This window comes from Schistocerca americana, chromosome 3 (genome assembly GCF_021461395.2).
Source record: "Schistocerca americana isolate TAMUIC-IGC-003095 chromosome 3, iqSchAmer2.1, whole genome shotgun sequence".
In the NCBI taxonomy this organism is placed as follows: Eukaryota; Metazoa; Arthropoda; class Insecta; order Orthoptera; family Acrididae; genus Schistocerca; species Schistocerca americana.
This window is the reverse complement of record NC_060121.1, coordinates 567,803,128-567,821,896: the sequence shown is the minus strand read 5'-3', so window position 1 is coordinate 567,821,896 and position 18,769 is coordinate 567,803,128. Positions and strand designations below refer to the sequence as shown.

Here is an 18,769-nt window from a genome sequence, read left to right as displayed (position 1 = left end):
ATCGTAGGTGAGCACTTTGAAAAAGTGCATGTAAACATTAAACTGGAGTCATTTTTGCTTCACCTCCAAAATTTAACAAAATGGCATTACAAGATTTTCATTGCCTGTCATGAAAGTGCATCTATAGCGTTATCTGTACAGTTTGCTTTCAGAGTATGACATCTGTTACCATGCTTCAAGAATGAGTTTGGTGGGCAGAAGATGTGTCAAAGTCATATGGATCTTGCACCACCTTTCGCTATGTATCCCTTACTGCCAGGCAGAAGAGAAACTTTAGAAAAGGAAATCAGGTATATGGCAGAGGATGACATAATCACAGGATCAGATGGCAAATATTGTAATCTGATACACACAGTAATCAAAAAGGATGGCTCAGATAGACTCTTTTGGATGGCTGAACTATCAGCCTTGCAACTTTCTACCCAACAAGAGGAGGCAGAAAATACGGAAAAGCTTTAGCAAAAATTTAATGACACTTGTTACCTTAGTAGTTTCGATATAACAAGTAGTTATTAGCAGTTAGAGCTGGAGGAGACATGCTGAAAATCCACCACATTCTTGAATAATGAATGTCGCTATCATTTCAAGCAGGTGTTGTTAGGTTTAAATGTTTCATCTGAAGAATTTGTTTAAGCTCTGGATAAGATCCCTGAGGAGAAGTTTTTGGAGAACGTAAGAGTGTACACAGATAATATGTTGGTTGCATCCACTTCTTGGGAAGAGCACACACATATGCCGGAAAAAGTTCTGAATACATTTAAATCGGGTAGAGTTATGCTCAATCTGCAAAAATTGGAATTTGCAAGGGGGGGAATAATTTTCAGGGCATGTCATCCCACCAGGAGGAATTGAACCATACCCAAACAGATTAGAAGCAATTCAAAATATCCTGGTACCAGCTTGTAAAAAAATAACTTTAATCCTATCTAGGCTTGTGTAATACTACCAATTCTTTATTAAAGGACACTGCTTATCATATGTTTCACTGCAGTTAATTAAGAAGAATTCCATGTGGACACCAGCTAGCAGGATGAATTTGAAGAGATCAAGGAAGCAGCTCTTAGAAACTCCACTATTGTAACCACCAAATGTTCATAAATAATTTTATCCTGGGATGGATGCAGGAACAACATCGTATGACAGCATTTTCAAGTCAAATTTTTTTAGTGTGGGAAAGTATGATGCCCTCACAATTGCTTGGGGCTAAGAGATTCAGCTATTTTTGCTCAGACAACATGCCATTGTACAGGCGGGTCATTCACCATTATCCTTCCTGCTTCAGTGCAAACTGATATGTAACAAGATTGCTAGATGGGCTCTTGCTTTACAAGAATTTGACTTTGAAATCCAGTACATTCACGGTGAAAAAAGTATGGCACTTGATGCTTTTCACATCTTACAGAACACTTAAAGGATGTTTGCATTGAGACCCATGTGCAAAGGAAATCAAGATTATTTCATAAGAGTAGTTGGTGTAAAAGCAGATTAGAAAATTTCTATGCATTATAGAGATGGGATAGGAATCTGATGAAATACTTTAAATGGTAAAATGAAAAACCCAGACAAAAATCGAGAAAAGATCTGAAGTAATTACACCCACAAGATCAAGAGGAGAAGGAGCAGTTCAAGGCAGGGTGATCTTTCCATGAGTTGGCAATATTTATTTGAAATTAGGTAGAATCTTAAGAGAACATATTGTTCTTTCTTTATTTATATTGGTTATTGTTTTTCTTATTGAGTTTGATTATGATTATTTTTTTCCTGTTATTTTTTTGGTTTTTTCTGTTTGTGAAGGTGCTTTAGGTCTTTCTATTTTAGTTTCAATAATTCGTTCTCCTGGGAATGATTTTTTTAATTCTTTTGGTTTATCTTTATGTTAAAGTATTTATTTATAACTATTTTTTTGATCCCTCTTTGTTTGGTTAACAATTGTTGATGGCTGGTTCATTCTTTAATGTTTCTGTCTAGTTTTGTTTTTATGATTTGTGTTTATTCATATGCAGATTTGAATATGATTAGATATTATTTTGGTATTGATTATTTTTCTTTTAGTTTGATTCTGCTTAGTTTTTGAATTTGTTCTTTAATAATTACTGCTAGAGGTTCAGTTTATTTAAGTTCTTATCATTCTAATTTTTTTGTCTTTATAGTCTTAATTTTAATGATTATGCTTTATTGTTCGTTTGCTAGATTGAGTCTTCTTTCTTTTTATATTTTTTTTGAGGCTAGATTGGTTCCTACTTTACTTTTGATTTTGGGTTGAGGCTATCAACCTGAACGGTTGCAGGCTGGTGTTTATTTAATTTTTTATACTCTGGTTGCTAGATTACCTTTATTATTAGTGTTATTTAGGGTTTATGATTTTTCTAATAGAATCTTAAGAGAACATAATGTCAAAGTAATCTCCCGCCCTCCTACAAAAATGTACGCTCCTCTCGGTCTGGCAAAGGATGATCTGAGATTGCAGAAGGCTGGAATCGACAGAATACCTTGCCAGTGTGCAAAGCCTACATTGGTCAGACAACGCACACAGTGCATGAAATATGTGTTAAACTTGATCACCCCACTCACCTATCGCAGCCCAGTAAGTCATACATAGCCAAGCATTGTATCTCCACAGAACATTCCATGGATTAGTTTGTCATAGGATTCTTGATCTTGACAGGATCCTTCTGGGATTCAGTTATTAAGGAATCAGGGGAAATACATTTAGTGCAAGCTCTTAGTAATTGCGTTGGTGGCTCTCAATTGGGCAAGGCATAGGACCCAGTGATTTAATTAATTTCTTCACGGTGGAAGAAAAAAAGAGAGGGAAAAAAAAGCATCATTTTACAATCTATGACACATCTAGTGACATTTAATTTTATTAATTTTGACATCTGAATTTTAACTTCATAGTACTAGAAATCTCCAGTGCAAAACACTCATCTATGATGGCAGAATGATTGTCAGCTGAAATATCATGGCAAGAAGTCTTAGTTATCTGGCTGCATTTCAGAAACTTCATGGAATATATTATTACACCTCGTTCATAACAATATACTGCATCGAACAACTAACTGAAATGTAGAATACTTAAAGCTACGTATCCCTAAACAACAGGTGAAAAGTTTAATCAAATACATTTTATCAGTCACAAACATTTCTGTCCTAAGAATTGGATACAGAAATTAGAAGAACAGGTAATTTTGACAAAATTTTGCAATGAGTAGAGAAGTTGTAGAAAGTTGTGCATGAAAATATCCATGATAGGAAATAAAGGGTTAATGTGCAAGTTTCTCAATCAATTGATGAAACTGAATTGGACTTTTTTTCGTAGAATTCCAAGACTTAAATGAAACTTCACAGATTCTGGTGACTGTACAACTGTTCTCTAAATTCATTCCATTCTTTCTACTATGTAAAGCGAATAGCAAAATTATCATTAAGAAGTTAAAGAAAGAATATTTTGTAAATGTCTTCTCACTGATAATGTCCCACACTTTTGAACAAACATTTGGAATTAGTTTACCCTGGAACAGCAAGTCTGGCACATCTTGATCTTTCAAGCTATTGCCTGGTATCAAATCCAGCTGAATGCATTGTCAGAGAATTAGGACAATTGTTTATAGCATATTGTGGCAAAATAAATTGATATCAAACACACAAACTAGCAAGCTTTGCACATGTCGTTAATAATTTGGCTCATTAAAGCATGGAACCACCACTTTGTACTGTGGCAAGAAGCCCGATACATTTTTGAAGAAACTATTCATTTCTGTGATCATCATCAAGAACTATCACAAGATGAAAGGCAGAAGGTGGTACTGGAACAAATGAATAATATACCATAGGCTAGGAAGTTAGCACAAAATAAACCAGTTCAATCAATTATCTATAAAGTGGCTGACTACATACTGTTAGATCACTGGTGAGTTCATCATTGGTAAAGGATAAAATAAAGAAGTTCTATCAATGGTGTCTGGGACCATTTCATTATTGCAAGACTTATTCACCTGAATTCTGTGGAATTGGAAATTTTGAATGAAGAAAAATATTTTGAAATCTACCATGAAGAGGATATAAAAAAATATCCTGAACAAAAGGACAAGAAAGTTTTTAAATTTCTGGTGTTATCTCGATATGTATAGTGTTTTGATAAGTAAGTGTGAAATAGACAGGTTGTGAATCCTACCAATGATAGTGCGTATAAAATCGCCACTTTTTGCTGTACCAAACTACTTTGCGTGTGGCTACTATTTACATGTTCAACAGCACGGACAGTGCAGATTTTATTTTTATTTGGTACAGTTGGCTGTTTTCTTTCTATTACTCTTGAGGTACCAGTGCAAAAAGTTACATCATCCTGTACACGGAGGTGATTTGTGGGAGAGAGAATGTCAGCTCACATCGTATGAAGAATTAAAATGCCTTCCAATATATGGCACTGCCAATCATGACTGCACAGGATGTGCTATGCGCTGGTCTGTCCACAGCAAGCTGCATGGAGTCAGAGTGTTTGTCAACAAGTCCACTTGAGCTACATGATGCCAGGAAACTTCAGTTGCTATAAAGCAGAGTGCTCACTAGTGCAGTGGATGATTAAGATGAATTAGTGCACTGTAAAATGTGTTCACACCTGGATATTCCAAATTCTGAAGTATTTATGTACAAACATCTATTTACTTATGTAAATGGTGTGCCACAAATCTCTCTCTGCCCTACTCCCTTTCCTTTCTTTATTTCTGAGCAAGCAATTAATATTTATATGGTTAACTCTGACATGTAATTCATCTTCTATGTACCATTTATACAAGACATATTTAAACTTGCTAATTGATCATGTAATTAGTTGATGTTTGCCTACAATGAAAATGCTTATTAGATGATGATTCTTCTTAAACTCACACTCTTCCAAAGATAATGATTTTTTTAGTAAGAGAGACTAGGATTTGCTGGTGTAAAGTCTACTTTTTTTTCCAAAGACATTTACAGAGTATGCTGAAAAAACAATGCTCATTGCAATTAGTAGATAGTGGATTAATTTCATACACACTTATAAACATTTTGCTAATTATATAATGCAAATGACAGCATTTCTTAAAGTCTAATTATATACAAGCATTAGTTTTGGTGGAGAGAGATTTAAAGATTTTTGTGCTAAAATGTGCCTATTGGTTACTAGTTACCTTCATATTATTTGCCACAATTTGTAATGACCCAAGGTTGGTACACACTGATTCAAATTGTATCTACCAATGCCAGGTTTCTCTACCAATGTTTTAAATACCGTTATTTATCATGTTTGTATGAGTCTATTTTTTCAAGGGAGTATGGTGTATTAATGTGTTTTCAGTTGTTACTTTTTCTTTACCCCTTTTGAAACTGTTGGAAACATTTTGTAAGTTCAGACTGCAAGTATACCACATTATTTAGTTTCCTCAAAGGTTATTTGTGATTAGAACAAGGGTGTGTTGCTATCGTAAAGAATTTATCTCATTTGAAAATTTCTTTTCTTCAGGAAACAGATTCCTGGCCAATAGTGAATGAAGCAATATGAAATGGAACAAACATGTGAGGACTGATATGGAACAGCATGTGAGTATTGTGTTAGAGAAGGCGAGTGGTTGACTTCGGTTTATTGAGAGAATTCTGGGGAAGTGTGGTTCATCTCCAAAGGAGATGCTTGAGGACTGTTGAAGTTTTTGGGATCTGCACTACGTGAGATTGAAGGAGGACACTGAAGCAGTTGAGAGGCAGGCTACTAGATTTGTTACTGGTAGGTTCAAACAACAAGCAAGTATTTTGGAGATGCTTTGGAAACTCAAACTGGAATCCCTGGACAGAAGGTGATGCTCTGTTTGAGAAACGTTACTGAGAAAATTTAGAGAAGTAGAACTTGAGAGCTGAGTGCAGGAAGATTATACTGCCACCAACATAGATTTTGCATAAGGACCACAAAGATAAGTATGAGAAATCAGGCATCACATGGAGGCATACAGTCATTTCTCCCTCATTCTATTTGCAAGTGAAACACGAAAGGAAATGACTAATAGTGGTAAAGAGTACCCTCCATCATGTGCCATATGGCAGCTTGTGGAGTATGTATGTAGATGTAGATTTAGAAACTACAGCTCCTGTTATGCTGCTGCTGCTGCTGCCACTACTGCTACTTCTACCACAGCTGTAAATAGAGTCATTACATTCTAATACCAACAAAAAAAATAAAAACACAACAATGAAAGCAACAGTATCAGCTATGGCAAATAATTATTTTAAGGTAATAGATAAATAACAAAACAAAACAAACCTCATCAAAGTCTGCAATTATCTCATTAAGCAGTCGAAGACACTCCACACCCTGATTGTTGCCATCCAGTTCAGTGTAGAATTCATGGTAATTGGTGACAGTTGCAAACACGACTCCGACTCTTGAGTAACTTTGGTGGTAGAGGTCCTGTGAAAGAGTGTTCTGTGCACCACAGCCACACAGAAGGACGGGAAAGGGAAAAAGAGTGCGTAGCATCAGTATACAAAGCTTACACTCAGCCATCAGCAGCTTCTATGCACTGCAGCTTGGTTATAGCAGGCCATAACAACTACTGCCTACATCCACAACAACAGGGAAGGGCCACTACAACCACTAAATTAAAAGGGTCACATAATATCTCTGTTATTAATGATTACATTTTCATCTGCAAGTTAGCTTTAATGAATATGTCACAATTCTACGTGATTAGAACTTGCAAAATTTATTAAGTAAGTCACTGGTAACATACAAACTGAATTTTGTCTATGACCCTACCCTATCTAACTAACACACCAAATTTTATATGATGATATAACCAAGTTTAGAAGAAAATAAAGCAATCAAAGTGCATACAAAAATGCCACACAAATGGTTTGAGTAATTTGTTAAACATTAGGTAAAGTAAGGGAAATGCAACCACTTACATATAGCACACTGATGTGTGTAGCATTAAAACACATAACAGAAAACAACCTCACCATGGCTGCGGGAGACTACATTTGGATGTCTGTGTGGTTGAGCATGTGAAGGTGTGTACTTTAACTAGGGAAAACAGCAAGAACTTGAAAACTAATTTGAATACTGTTTCCTATACAATGTACATATCAGTCCAAAGGTGAGTGGTTGCATTTTCCTTATTTTACATACTATTCCACTGAGGAATTTCCATCATGGTTAACAAACACTAGTTAGTACAAAATCTTTTCAAATGTCTTGCATATTTTTGTGAGAGCTCTTACCATCAAAAACAGGCGCATTTCGCATGCAAGGATTCTTTCCTTGTTACACACAATCCAGTAGATGCCCTCTTTGACTGAATAACACAATTATAATGTCTACCAAAATAAAAATATTTTCTAAAGGTTCTGTGATACAGTCTTAATATAGTTATCTCATAATGTACAAACATGTGAAAAATTAACTCAAACTAAGCCAATTCATAAAAACCTAAGCTTCAACTAGATATCAGACTCTTAAGAGCATAATTTCTTAATCTGAAACAAATTTGTATAAAAATTTATCTATGTATTTATCTATCTATCCGTCTATCTATAATAGAAAGAATAGTGGCTGTTGTAATCTAAAACTAATGAACTATACATTTGCAAATTATAAACAACTAGTTTTCTGAAAAAGGGTATTTGGAAAAAGCTGACTAAAGAAATCTGACAATTTTTAGTTTAAAAATTATGCATCAGCAAGTGATGAACCGTTCAAGATACAATGGCAATGCCAGTATTCACTCTACACTAATATACGAGTATGTATGGGGAAGCTCAGCATCAAAGCAACTTCACTGCTACTAACAAGCAGTTAATGCATAATTGGAGCACAGCTATAAATGACATCATTAAACATAAAGAATAACCGAAATTTAATGTTATTCTAAACAATAGTATGTTAAAATAATTCATGTCACTTATGGTATTGAAAGAAGCTCTGCAGAGACTGATTCACTGAGAAGATTCTGAATATACAGTTTCTCTAAATGTGACCATTAAGTATGTCAAATTTCTCCTATTTTAATGATGTGTTATATTCCACTTCTGTTTTACAAACATGGTGGTCCTGGAAATAAGTACCAATCTAAATACATGTGCGCACTTCATTACAAGGTCTTGGAAAGGCATAAAAATAAAAATAAATATCTACATTGTATTTATAATTCTCAAATCACAATCTCCAATGGAACGTTACGTAACAAGTACCTCTCATAACATGCAATTCGCATAATTAGCAAAACAAACTGTAAAAAAATGGCTCACTTAACGAGCAGTTTTCACATAATGAGAGACAACAATTTAGTGTGACGTCACCAGTCGTTCACATGCAGTGGGGGAAATGTTTAACAATATGAACACCTTTCACTCTCAGCAGAGGCATATGAACAATGTCTTTAGTACATACTGCAATCTGGGTTTTTGCACTCTTTCTGCTACCATCTTAGTGCAACTTTGGATCAAACATTTTTCTAAACTTGTGTTCACAGAGTGTAGTTTTTTTGGTGCAAATTTTAATAACCTTCGTAGAAATTTCCCTGAAGATAAAGCCACAAGAAGACAACCATATGAGAAAGAAAATGACTTAGAAATGAAACATAAAATAACTGAAAAATGGAAACGTTTTGTGAGCATTGCTGATGTAGCAAGCACATAGAATTGGTCTATATCAACTACTTGGATTATCCTCAAGAACAAGGAAACAATTAAGGAGATAGATGCTTCAAAGGGAGTATCTAAACAATAGCTTCATATTCTGGATGATGTCAAAAGGTTGATCCTTATATGGCTAAATGAAAAGCAATTGCAAGGTGACACTTTTAACGAGAACATCATTTGTGAGAAGGCGAGAATAATTTTTGCTGAACTTGTTAAGAAGATGACAGCATCATCAGTGGCCAATGAAGTGTTTAAGGGGAGCTGTGGGTGGTTTAAGAGAAGAACCAGAATCCACAGCATTGTGAGGCACAGCAAAGCATGCTCGTAGATTCTTACATTTTCTGCCGCAACAGGTTTTTAATTGCGACGAGATGAGTCTATTCTGGAAACAGATGTCGAAGTGCACGTTTACAAAAGCAGAAGAGAATACATTGCCAGGTCACAAGCCAATGAATGACCTTCTCACACTACTATTCCGTGCAAATGCAAGTGGTGATTTGAAAATGAAGCTGCTGCATGTTTATCATTCAGAAACTCCAAAAGCCTTCAAGAAGTGTAAAATCCCGAAGAGCAGGTTAAATGTGATGTGGAGATCCAAGAACAAGGCTTCAGTGACATGTGACCTTTTTTGTGAACGGATCAATGAAGTGTTTGGTCCTTCTGAGAAAAAATATTTGCTCAGTATCAATCTGCCACTCCATGTGTTGCTTGTTATGGACAACACTCCTGTCCATTCTCCAGGCCTGCAAAACCACTTCCTTGAAGAATTTCAATTTATCAAGGCAATTTCTGCCTCCCAACACCACTCTGTTACTCCAGACTATGGATTAGCAGATTTCTAAATTTTAAGAAGCACTACACTAAAGCAATTTTCGAGCTTTGCTTCAAGTTGATTGAAGCCACCAATCTCACTCTTGAGTGTTTTGGAAATATCACTTCTACATTGTTGCCTGCATCAAGATGATCGAAAAGCTGTGGGAAGGGGTTACCAAGAGAACTCTCACTTCTGCTTGGAAAAAGCTTTCACCAGAGTGCGTAGTCAAATGTGACTCTGAAGCATTTGAGTTAGTATCTGTGGAGACTGTAGTCAATGAGATTGTCTCTTTGGCCAAGAGCAAGGGACTAGAAGTGGATAACAATGATATAGATGAGCTTATGGAAGACCACAACTTAGAGGAGGAGGAGGAGGAGGAAACAGCGAAACAGCAAAACAGCAGCCTTCTGGCACAATAAGAGAAATGCCAAAAGCACGGGAATCAGTTGCATCGTGCACAGAAAATCATCACCCCAAAAAAGCAGCCACTGCTATGTGCACTACAAATTTATTTGAAAAATAATGCTCCCCAAGTTTTGAAGCATCAGAAGAAACAAATGACTATAAGCAGCTTCCTGGAAAAAATGAATTAGTTCTGTGTCAAGCATAATAAAGCGCATAATACTGCATGTATAATTTTCTTTGAATAAATGTCAGGAGTAAGATAAAACTTTTAGTACTTTTTCTGTGTAGAACACATTATCTTGTTTAAAATTAATTTATATGGGATAAATGGTTTCGCTTAACAAGTGTTTCATACTATGAGTAAGATTCTGGAACAAATTATGCTCGCTATGCAAGGTTCCACTGTAATGTACAATGATAACCAACTACAATCTGTACGAATGCATGAATGAAAATATTGTTGCTATTAGTACTATCTGCCTCCTTCCACAGACACCATGGAGAGAGAATTTTGCCTATTAAGTTCTGTTTTAAATGGAAACCTTCAGAAGACGAAGTATCCGTAACAGAAGAACCAACAAACTAGATTTATGAGACAAAATATCTTCTACACCTGGAGACTACAAAAATTATATTGTACCATTTAAAGCTTTCACACCAACGATGTTTGAGGCCGTATTTCACTGTGTAACTGAAACTAAGGTACATTTAACCAGAGCACCATTCATCATAGCAGACAATGATGGTTACTGTTGGAAGAAGACTGCACATAAACACCACTTGTTCCATCGTAATAGATGGAATGTGCAAAAAGAACAGATGGGAGAAGTAACAGAACCAGTGACTCAGTGGTGTTCGAGATTGGTACTTGGGCACAGAAATAGACCCCCCCCCCCCCCTATGAGGGCCTCAATTATAAGGTACAAAACAATAGAATTATTATGGTTCTTGTTCGATCATCCTTTGTAACAATTTGAGGAATACCTTATTTCAACCATGTAGGACAGTTAACATGATCTACTGTAGTCTTTTGTTGTGAGAGTGATTTGATGCATCTCTCCATGCAAATCTAACCCGTCCATGCCTCTACTTCTATGTGTAACAACACAACTTACATTGATTTGAACCTCTTTACTGTACACAAATTTCTTTCTCCCACTACTCAATTTAGTACCTAATCATTAGTTGCTTGATGTATCCATCTAATCTTCAGCATTCGCCTACAGCACTACATTACAAAGGCTTCTATTCTCCTCTTGTCTGAACTGCTGATCATCTACATTTCATTTCTCTACAAGGTTACACCTTCAGAAAATACTTCCTAACAGTTAAATTTATATTCAGTGATAGAAAATGTCCATTTTTCAAAAATACTTTTCTTTCTATTGCCAGTCTGGATTTATATTCTCTTTACTTCATCCATCATCAGTTATTTTGCTGCCCGAATAGCAGAACTCTTTCACTACTTTCAGTGTTTCATTTCATAGTGTAATTGATTTAATTAGACTAAATTCCATAACAATAGTTTTACTTTTGTCAGTGTTGATCTTGTAACTTCTTTGAAAGATGTCATCCATTCTGTTTAAATGCTCTTCTAACTCTTTTACCATCTCCGAAAGTTACAGTTACATCAACAAACCTCAAAATTTGACTACCCCTCCTCAAATTTTAATCCCCTTTTGAAATTTCTCTTTGGTTTCCTTTACAGCTACCTCATTGTACAGATTAAATAACATTGGGGATAGGATGTATGCCTGTATTACTCCCTTCTCAACTTTCTAACTACGGTTAATATTGCCTTGCGTGTTCCTACATTTCTCCAGAACCCAAACTGATCTTCCCTGAGATCAGCCTCTAACAGTTTTTTCTATTCTTCTGTAAGTAATCTGAATTATTATTTAGCAACGATGACTTAATAAACAGATGGTTAGCACTTATCTTCTTTTGAAGTGTCCAGGTATTTTGCCTGTATCATAGAACTTGGACACCAGGTGGCATAATTTTGTCAGGGCTAACTCTCCCACAGTTCTCAATAATTCTGAAACAATATAGTCTACTCCAGGAGCCTTGTTTCAACTTATGTCTCTCAATGCTCTGTCAAATTCTCCTCACAGTACCATATCTCTATAATATCTCCAATTTCACCTTCATCTACTTCCTCTTCTCTTTCTATATAACTGTTTTCAAATCTGATTCCCTTATATAGGCCCTCTATACATTTTTTAAGCTTTCCGTTCTTTGCTTAGTACTGGCTGTGTATCTAAGCTCTCGATATTCATACAGCTGCTTCTCTTTTCCCCGTGGTCTCTAATTTTCTAATATCTTCCCTAGTCATGCACGCTTCTAGCACATTACATTAGTCCTATAGCCATTGCTGCTTAGCCACTTTGCATTTCTTGTCTACATCATTTTATAGGTGTTATTCGCCTGCTTCATTTGCAGCATTATTATATTTTCTCCTTTAATTAGTTAAATTCTGTTTCTCTTGTATTATCCACAGATTTCTGCAGGGCCTTGTCTTTCCCCCTACTGACCCTCTGCTGCCTTCACCATTTCATCTCTCATAGCTAACCACTCGTCCTTTATTGTTTTCCTTTTCCTCATTTCAGTCAATTGTTGCCGACAGGGCTACTTTTGAAATTCTAAACAACTGCTGGCTGTATGAATTTATACAGCTTCTTTCTCCTTTTTTGCAATCTCTTCAGTTTTACTCTGAAGTTCATAACTAATAAATTATGGTCACTGTTCACATCTGCCACTAGAAATGTTTTGCAGTTTAAAATTTGGTATCAGAGCTGTGTCTTGCCATCATGTAGTCTACCTGAAACCTTTGAGTGTCTCCAAGTCTCTTCCATATAGACAAACTTCTTTCATTATTTTTAAACCAAATATTGGAAAAGATTAAATCATTGTCAGTGCAAGATTCTACCTGGTGGCTACTCCTTTTAGAACTCTCCCTCCTATTCCTTTTCTCTCTAGTTCTTTTTGTTTCATTGAATTCCAGTCCCATGTCAAAGTTAAATTTTTGTTCCCTTTAATTATTTGAATAATTTATTTTATCTTGTAATACATTTTTTCAATCTCTTCATCATTTGCAGAGATAGTTGCTATATAAATATGTACTATTGTGGCAGATGTGGCTTCGTGTCTACTTTGGCTATAGTAGTGAATTTCCTTCATGATTAGATTATTCCTGCAGTACTCCTATTTGATATTGTATTTATACTCTTGTATTGACCTTACCGAAAGTTCTGTTCTTCCTGCCATCGCACATCACTAGTCGCAGTATATGTAACAGCAATCTATCCATTTTCCTTTTTGAATTCTCTAGTCTACCTACTTGGTTAAGAGATCTAACATTCCATCCTCAGAACCGTAAAATGGCAATTTTGTTTCTACTGATGATAGCATTTTCAGTACTTCACAAACAAGGGACTACTTCACCTGGAGAATATTATACCCAAGGGTACGTTACTGTCATTAAGCCATACAGTACAGCTGCTTGTCCTCAGAAAACACATTGGCTGTAATTTTCCAATGATTTAGCCTATCACAATTCACCATAGCAATGTCATGTTGGACAACGTTACTAAGGCCATATCAGTCAGTCATCCAGACAGTTGCTCCTGCTGACATAGCTGTTGCCACTTTTCAGGAACTATGTGTTGTCAGTTGTATATTGGCCAATTTCAGTAAGGCCAGTGATAATACAATGTTTTGCGAAGAAGGTAATCACTGAGTCAGTTACATTAGGTTTTGTGCAGGTCATGACAACTAAGCAAAGTGGATTAGGGTTTCAAATCACATTGTCAATTAGGGCAGGCACTAGACACGGAAAACAAGTTGACATTATTGAACTGACATCCTTCCCTCCCCCCCTTCAAAGGGGGCATCACAGCACTTGCCTTAATTGATTTGGGGAAACCTAGATTAACCTGAATCTAGATGGTAGAAAAGGAATTTGAAACCTGTTCCTCCTCCATATAATGTCAATGGTTGACCTATGTGTCATCTCAGTGAAAGGGGTGAGAATAGTTTCTCTGATAACACTGTCACACAAAGAGCAAATAGTACAGGATCTTCATGTTTTTTGTTCACTTCTATTCAAACTGACACTGAACTTTCTTACAATGAATCATATAATATTTGAAAGAGTAAATTTGGGAAACTGAAAGCAGATGGCAAGTTCTTGCAAAGACAAACATTCACAATCTTTATAAGGGATATCATTTTTAGATCAAAAGCGAGGCAATCATGAGATACACAGTGTTAATTCACCAAGCTCACACAGGCCTCTACTACATGTGCTGGGAATTCTGACAGTGACATCAGTTCCTTATGAGATTTATGGCTGGTAACAAGAACTTATTTTTGAAAGTAACAGCAGCAGCTATTCAGGACTAACATTATTCCCAACTGCACCTACACCAGTCCTGTACAAATCAAATTCCCCTTTGATTTTTTTGTCTTTTCCCAACATAATGTATACTGCTGTGTGAGATTACTTTTATTTTCTGTGATCTAAATAATTTCAATAAAATGCCTTACTGTGAGCCATTCTCAATTTTGCATGCTGTCCACACTGAGATGAAGCTAATATTCCCAAATGTTTTCAGTTGTTTTGCTACCACATGCAACCTGAAATTGAGCAGTTTCTTCCTTTGTCATTACACCTACAACAATATATACTTCATGCTGTCATTGTTCCGAGGAAACAAGAGGAGGAGGAGGAGGAGGAGGAGGAGGTGTTTTGTGTGTGTTTGGGGGGGGGGGGGGGGGGGGGAGGAGGGAGACTAAAAAGAAAACATGGCAATTTAGAAGCAGGCATTCATATAAAGGTCATCTATAAGAATGTCCTTGCAATTATGAAGCCCTTAGTATGATTTTATACCAATCTGCGACTGGACATAAACAATAGGATAACAATTATTTTCAAATGCCTGTGGTCCTATGACTGTCTCATCAAAAATAGTTTCAATGCTTTTGTTATTTTGTAAGGACATGTAGTCCATGAACTGGAATTCTAAAAGGTACCTAAGAGCAGTCAGCTTCTTGTCACTTCAAAATTATTTCACTTCATTTACATCTTCATCATCGTCGTCATCATCCACCTCTTCTTAAATTGTTTGTATCATCTGCAGTATATACTTTAGCTAAGATCTACATCTCATTAATGCCCACTCCACAAATAAAATATACAGGGAAAACCACAACTCTTCTTTTTTAATAGTGACAAACTATTTGAAAAGAAAAACAGATTTTGACTTCTTGAAGTGATACAATCTGCATTACTCTTGAAAGGCCACTCTGACAAACTGCACAGTTTCCACCATCTAGCTGGTGCCAAAAATCCCACTGCTTTGAGCATTTTTATGTTGCAAGTCACAAGTACCACAGCACTATTTAAAAATTAATGGTGCTGCTGTGCATTATTTTCTTTGGATTTGGAAGCTGGTACTGTTAAACTGAAGTATGTTCGCAGGAGAGGAGTTATTCCTCAACGTGATTGGCATGATTGAATTGTAAAATGAAAATCATTAACTTCATTTCATAATAATTCTTTAGTTGCTTTTGTTTATTCCTTTTGATATATATGAATGCCATTAAAATAATAGAGGGAAACATTCCATGTGGGAAAAATGTATCTAAAAACAAAGATGCTGTAACTTACCAAATGAAAGCGTTGGTCTGTTGATAGGAGACAATAAAAAACACACAAAAAACACACAATAAAAAACACACAAACACACACACAAATTTCAAACTTTCACAACCCAAGGTTGCTTCATCAGGAAAGAGGGAGGGAGAGGGAAAGACGAAAGGATGTGGGTTTTAAGGGAGAGGGTAAGGAGTCATTCCAATCCCGGGAGTGGAAAGACTTGCCTTGGGAGGAAAAGGGACACGTATACACACGCGCGCGCGCGCACACACGCGCACACACACACACACACGCACGCACACACACACACACACACACACACACACACGCACACACACACACACACACACACATCCATCCGCACATATACAGACATGCAGACATATGTAAAGGCAAAGAGTTTCGGCAGAGATGTCAGTTGAGGCGGAAGTACAGAGGCGAAGATGTTATAGAATGACAGGTGAGGTATGAGCGGCGGCAACTTGAAATTAGCAGAGGTTGGGGACTGGTAGGTAACGGGAAGAGAGGATATATTGAAGGGCAAGTTCCCATCTCCGGAGTTCTAATAGGTTGGTGTCAGTGCGAAGTATCCAGATAACCCGGACGGTGTAGCAATGTGCCAAGATGTGCCGGCCGTGCACCAAGGCATGTTTAGCCACGGGGTGATCCTCATTACCAACAAACACTGTCTGCCTGGGTCCACTCATGCGAATGGACAGTTTGTTGCTGCTCATTCCCACTTAGAAAGCTTCACAGTGTATGCATGTCAGTTGGTAAAACACGTGGGTGCTTTCACACGTGGCTCTGCCTTTGATCGTGTACACCTTCCGGGTTACAGGACTGGAGTAGGTGGTGGTGGTGGTGGTGGTGGTGGTGGTGGTGGTGGTGGGAGGGTGCATGGGACAGGTTTTACACTGGGGGCGGTTACAAGGGTAGGAGCCAGAGGGTAGGTAAGGTGGTTTGGGGATTTCACAGGGATGAACCAAGAGGTTACGAAGGTTAGCTGGATGGCGGAAAGACACTCTTGGTGGAGTGGGGAGGATTTCATGAAGGATGGATCTCATTTCAGGGCAGGATATGAGGAAGTCGTATCCCTGCTGGAGAGTCACATTCAGAGTCTGATCCAGTCCCGGAAAGTATCCAGTCACAAGTGGGGCACTTTTGGGGTTCTTCTGTGGGAGGTTCTGGGTTTAGGGGGATGAGGAAGTGGCTCTGGTTATTTGCTTCTGTACCAGGTCAGGAGGGTAGTTGCGAGATGCAAAAGCTGTTTCCAGGTTGTTGGTGTAATGGTTCAGGGATTCCGGACTGGAGCAGATTCGTTTGTCACGAAGACCTAGGCTGTAGAGAAGGGACAGTTTGATATGGAATGGGTAGAAGCTGTCACAATGGAGGTACTGTTGCTTGTTGGTGGGTTTGATGTGGACGGGTGTGTGAAGCTGGCCATTGGACAGATGGAGGTCAACATCGAGGAAAGTGGCATGGGATTTGGAGTAGGACCAGGTGAATCTGATGGAACCAAAGGATTTGAGGTTGGAGAGGAAGATCCCATGCCACTTTCCTCGATGTTTACCTCCCTCTGTCCAACGGCCGGCTTCACACATCCGTCCACATAAAACCCACCAACACACATATATACAGCCTCATGTCACACTTTCCACCTTCTAATACCATGTCACCCTCACAACATCCTCACAACGACCCCACTAAGTTTTATTTACATTCCCTCCGCAAACATGCCCTCGTCCTAGCCAGATTATGCTCCCATATTTTATTTTCCCAGGCCTGTTTGACATTTGGCATTACCCCCAAAGGCCTCACACTTAAAGTTCCCATCTCTGGCTGTAATTTTACTTTCCATCAGTCCCGATACCAGTTCCAAACTGAACAATCCATTGCCCTCACCCACATAATCCTTCACCTACACATCAACTCACCCAATGAACACACCCGTCAACTCCTATCCTTAATAAAAGTCCTCAATCTTTCCTCTCCCACATCCACACCGGCTGTTCAGAGCATCCTCCTACAGGCCAACCGCAAATTAGAACAGCATGCCACTCTCCACCTCAAAAAACTATCCAATCTCCTGGTTTCCCACCTCCGGAAAGGCAACTCACCCTTCACAACCTTTCCAGCAAACCTCAACCTCCTCTCATTGCACATAGACCTAGTCTCTCCCATCTACTCAATCTCCCACTTCCTGCTCCACTCCCCCCAAAACCTCAAAACTCGAATCAACGCAATCTGGAACCACAACACCCTAATTCAGTAGTTAACCTTTCCTCCAAATCTCTCTCCCAATCAGAAAACTCTGTCCTATCCAAAGGCCTCACCTTCAGCCCCACTCCCAGATTCAGCCAAACAGCCCTCGTCAAAGATTTACTGTCCTACACTCGTACTCTCTGCTGGGAATATCACTTTGCCACGAAGAAAAATGATCCTAATCCTACTCCTAATGATCCAACTCCCCAAGACACTATCCAAATTGAACCCTGTCTGGAACAGTTCCATCCTCCGTCACAGCGGGACCCACCTCCTCTTCCTCAAAATCACCCTCTCCAAACCTTCCAGGAATTTCTGACTTCCAGCCTTGCCTCTCAATCCTTCTTAAAAAACCTTAATCCTGCTCCCAACATCACCACTGCTGAAGCCCAGGCTATCCGTGATCTGAAGGCTGACCGATCCATCATCATTTGCCAAGGTAATCCCATTCCTGATGTCCAGGTGGAGCTTCAAGGAATCCTCAGAACCTTAGGCCCCCTACAAAACCTTTCACCTGACTCCATCAACCTCCTGACCCCACCGACATCCCGCACCCCTACCTTCTTCCTAAAATTCACAAACCCAATCATCCCGGCCACCCCACTGTAGCTGGTTACCAAGCCCCCATAGATCATATCTCTACCTACGTAGATCAACACCTTCAACCCATTACATGCAGTCTCCCATCCTTTATCAAAGACACCAACCACTTTCTCGAATGCCTGGAATCCTTACCCAATCTGTTACCCCCAGAAACCATCCTTGTAACCACTGATGCCACTTCCATGTACACAAATATTCCGCACGTCCAGGGCCTCGCTGCGATGGAGCACTTCCCTTCACGCCAATCACCTGCCACCCTACCTAAAACCTCTTTCCTCATTACCTTAGCCAGCTTCATCCAGACCCACAACTTCTTCACTTTTAAAGGCCAGACATACCAACAACTAAAGGGAACAGCC

At 38.2% G+C, this 18,769-nt stretch overlaps 1 protein-coding gene across 4 annotated transcripts in view; it reads right to left on the bottom strand.

Moving 5' to 3' along the window:
- LOC124605803 (Ca(2+)/calmodulin-responsive adenylate cyclase) overlaps positions 1-18,769 on the bottom strand; it is a 353,810-nt gene that overhangs the window by 84,866 nt on the left and 250,175 nt on the right. For 3 of the 4 annotated variants that reach the window (XM_047137705.1, XM_047137704.1, XM_047137703.1), the window contains one exon: positions 6,290-6,451. In XM_047137705.1, coding sequence (XP_046993661.1) covers positions 6,290-6,451 — 162 coding nt within the window. The remainder of the gene's footprint in view (positions 1-6,289; positions 6,452-18,769) is intronic. The other variant, XM_047137702.1, reaches the window with a different exon arrangement.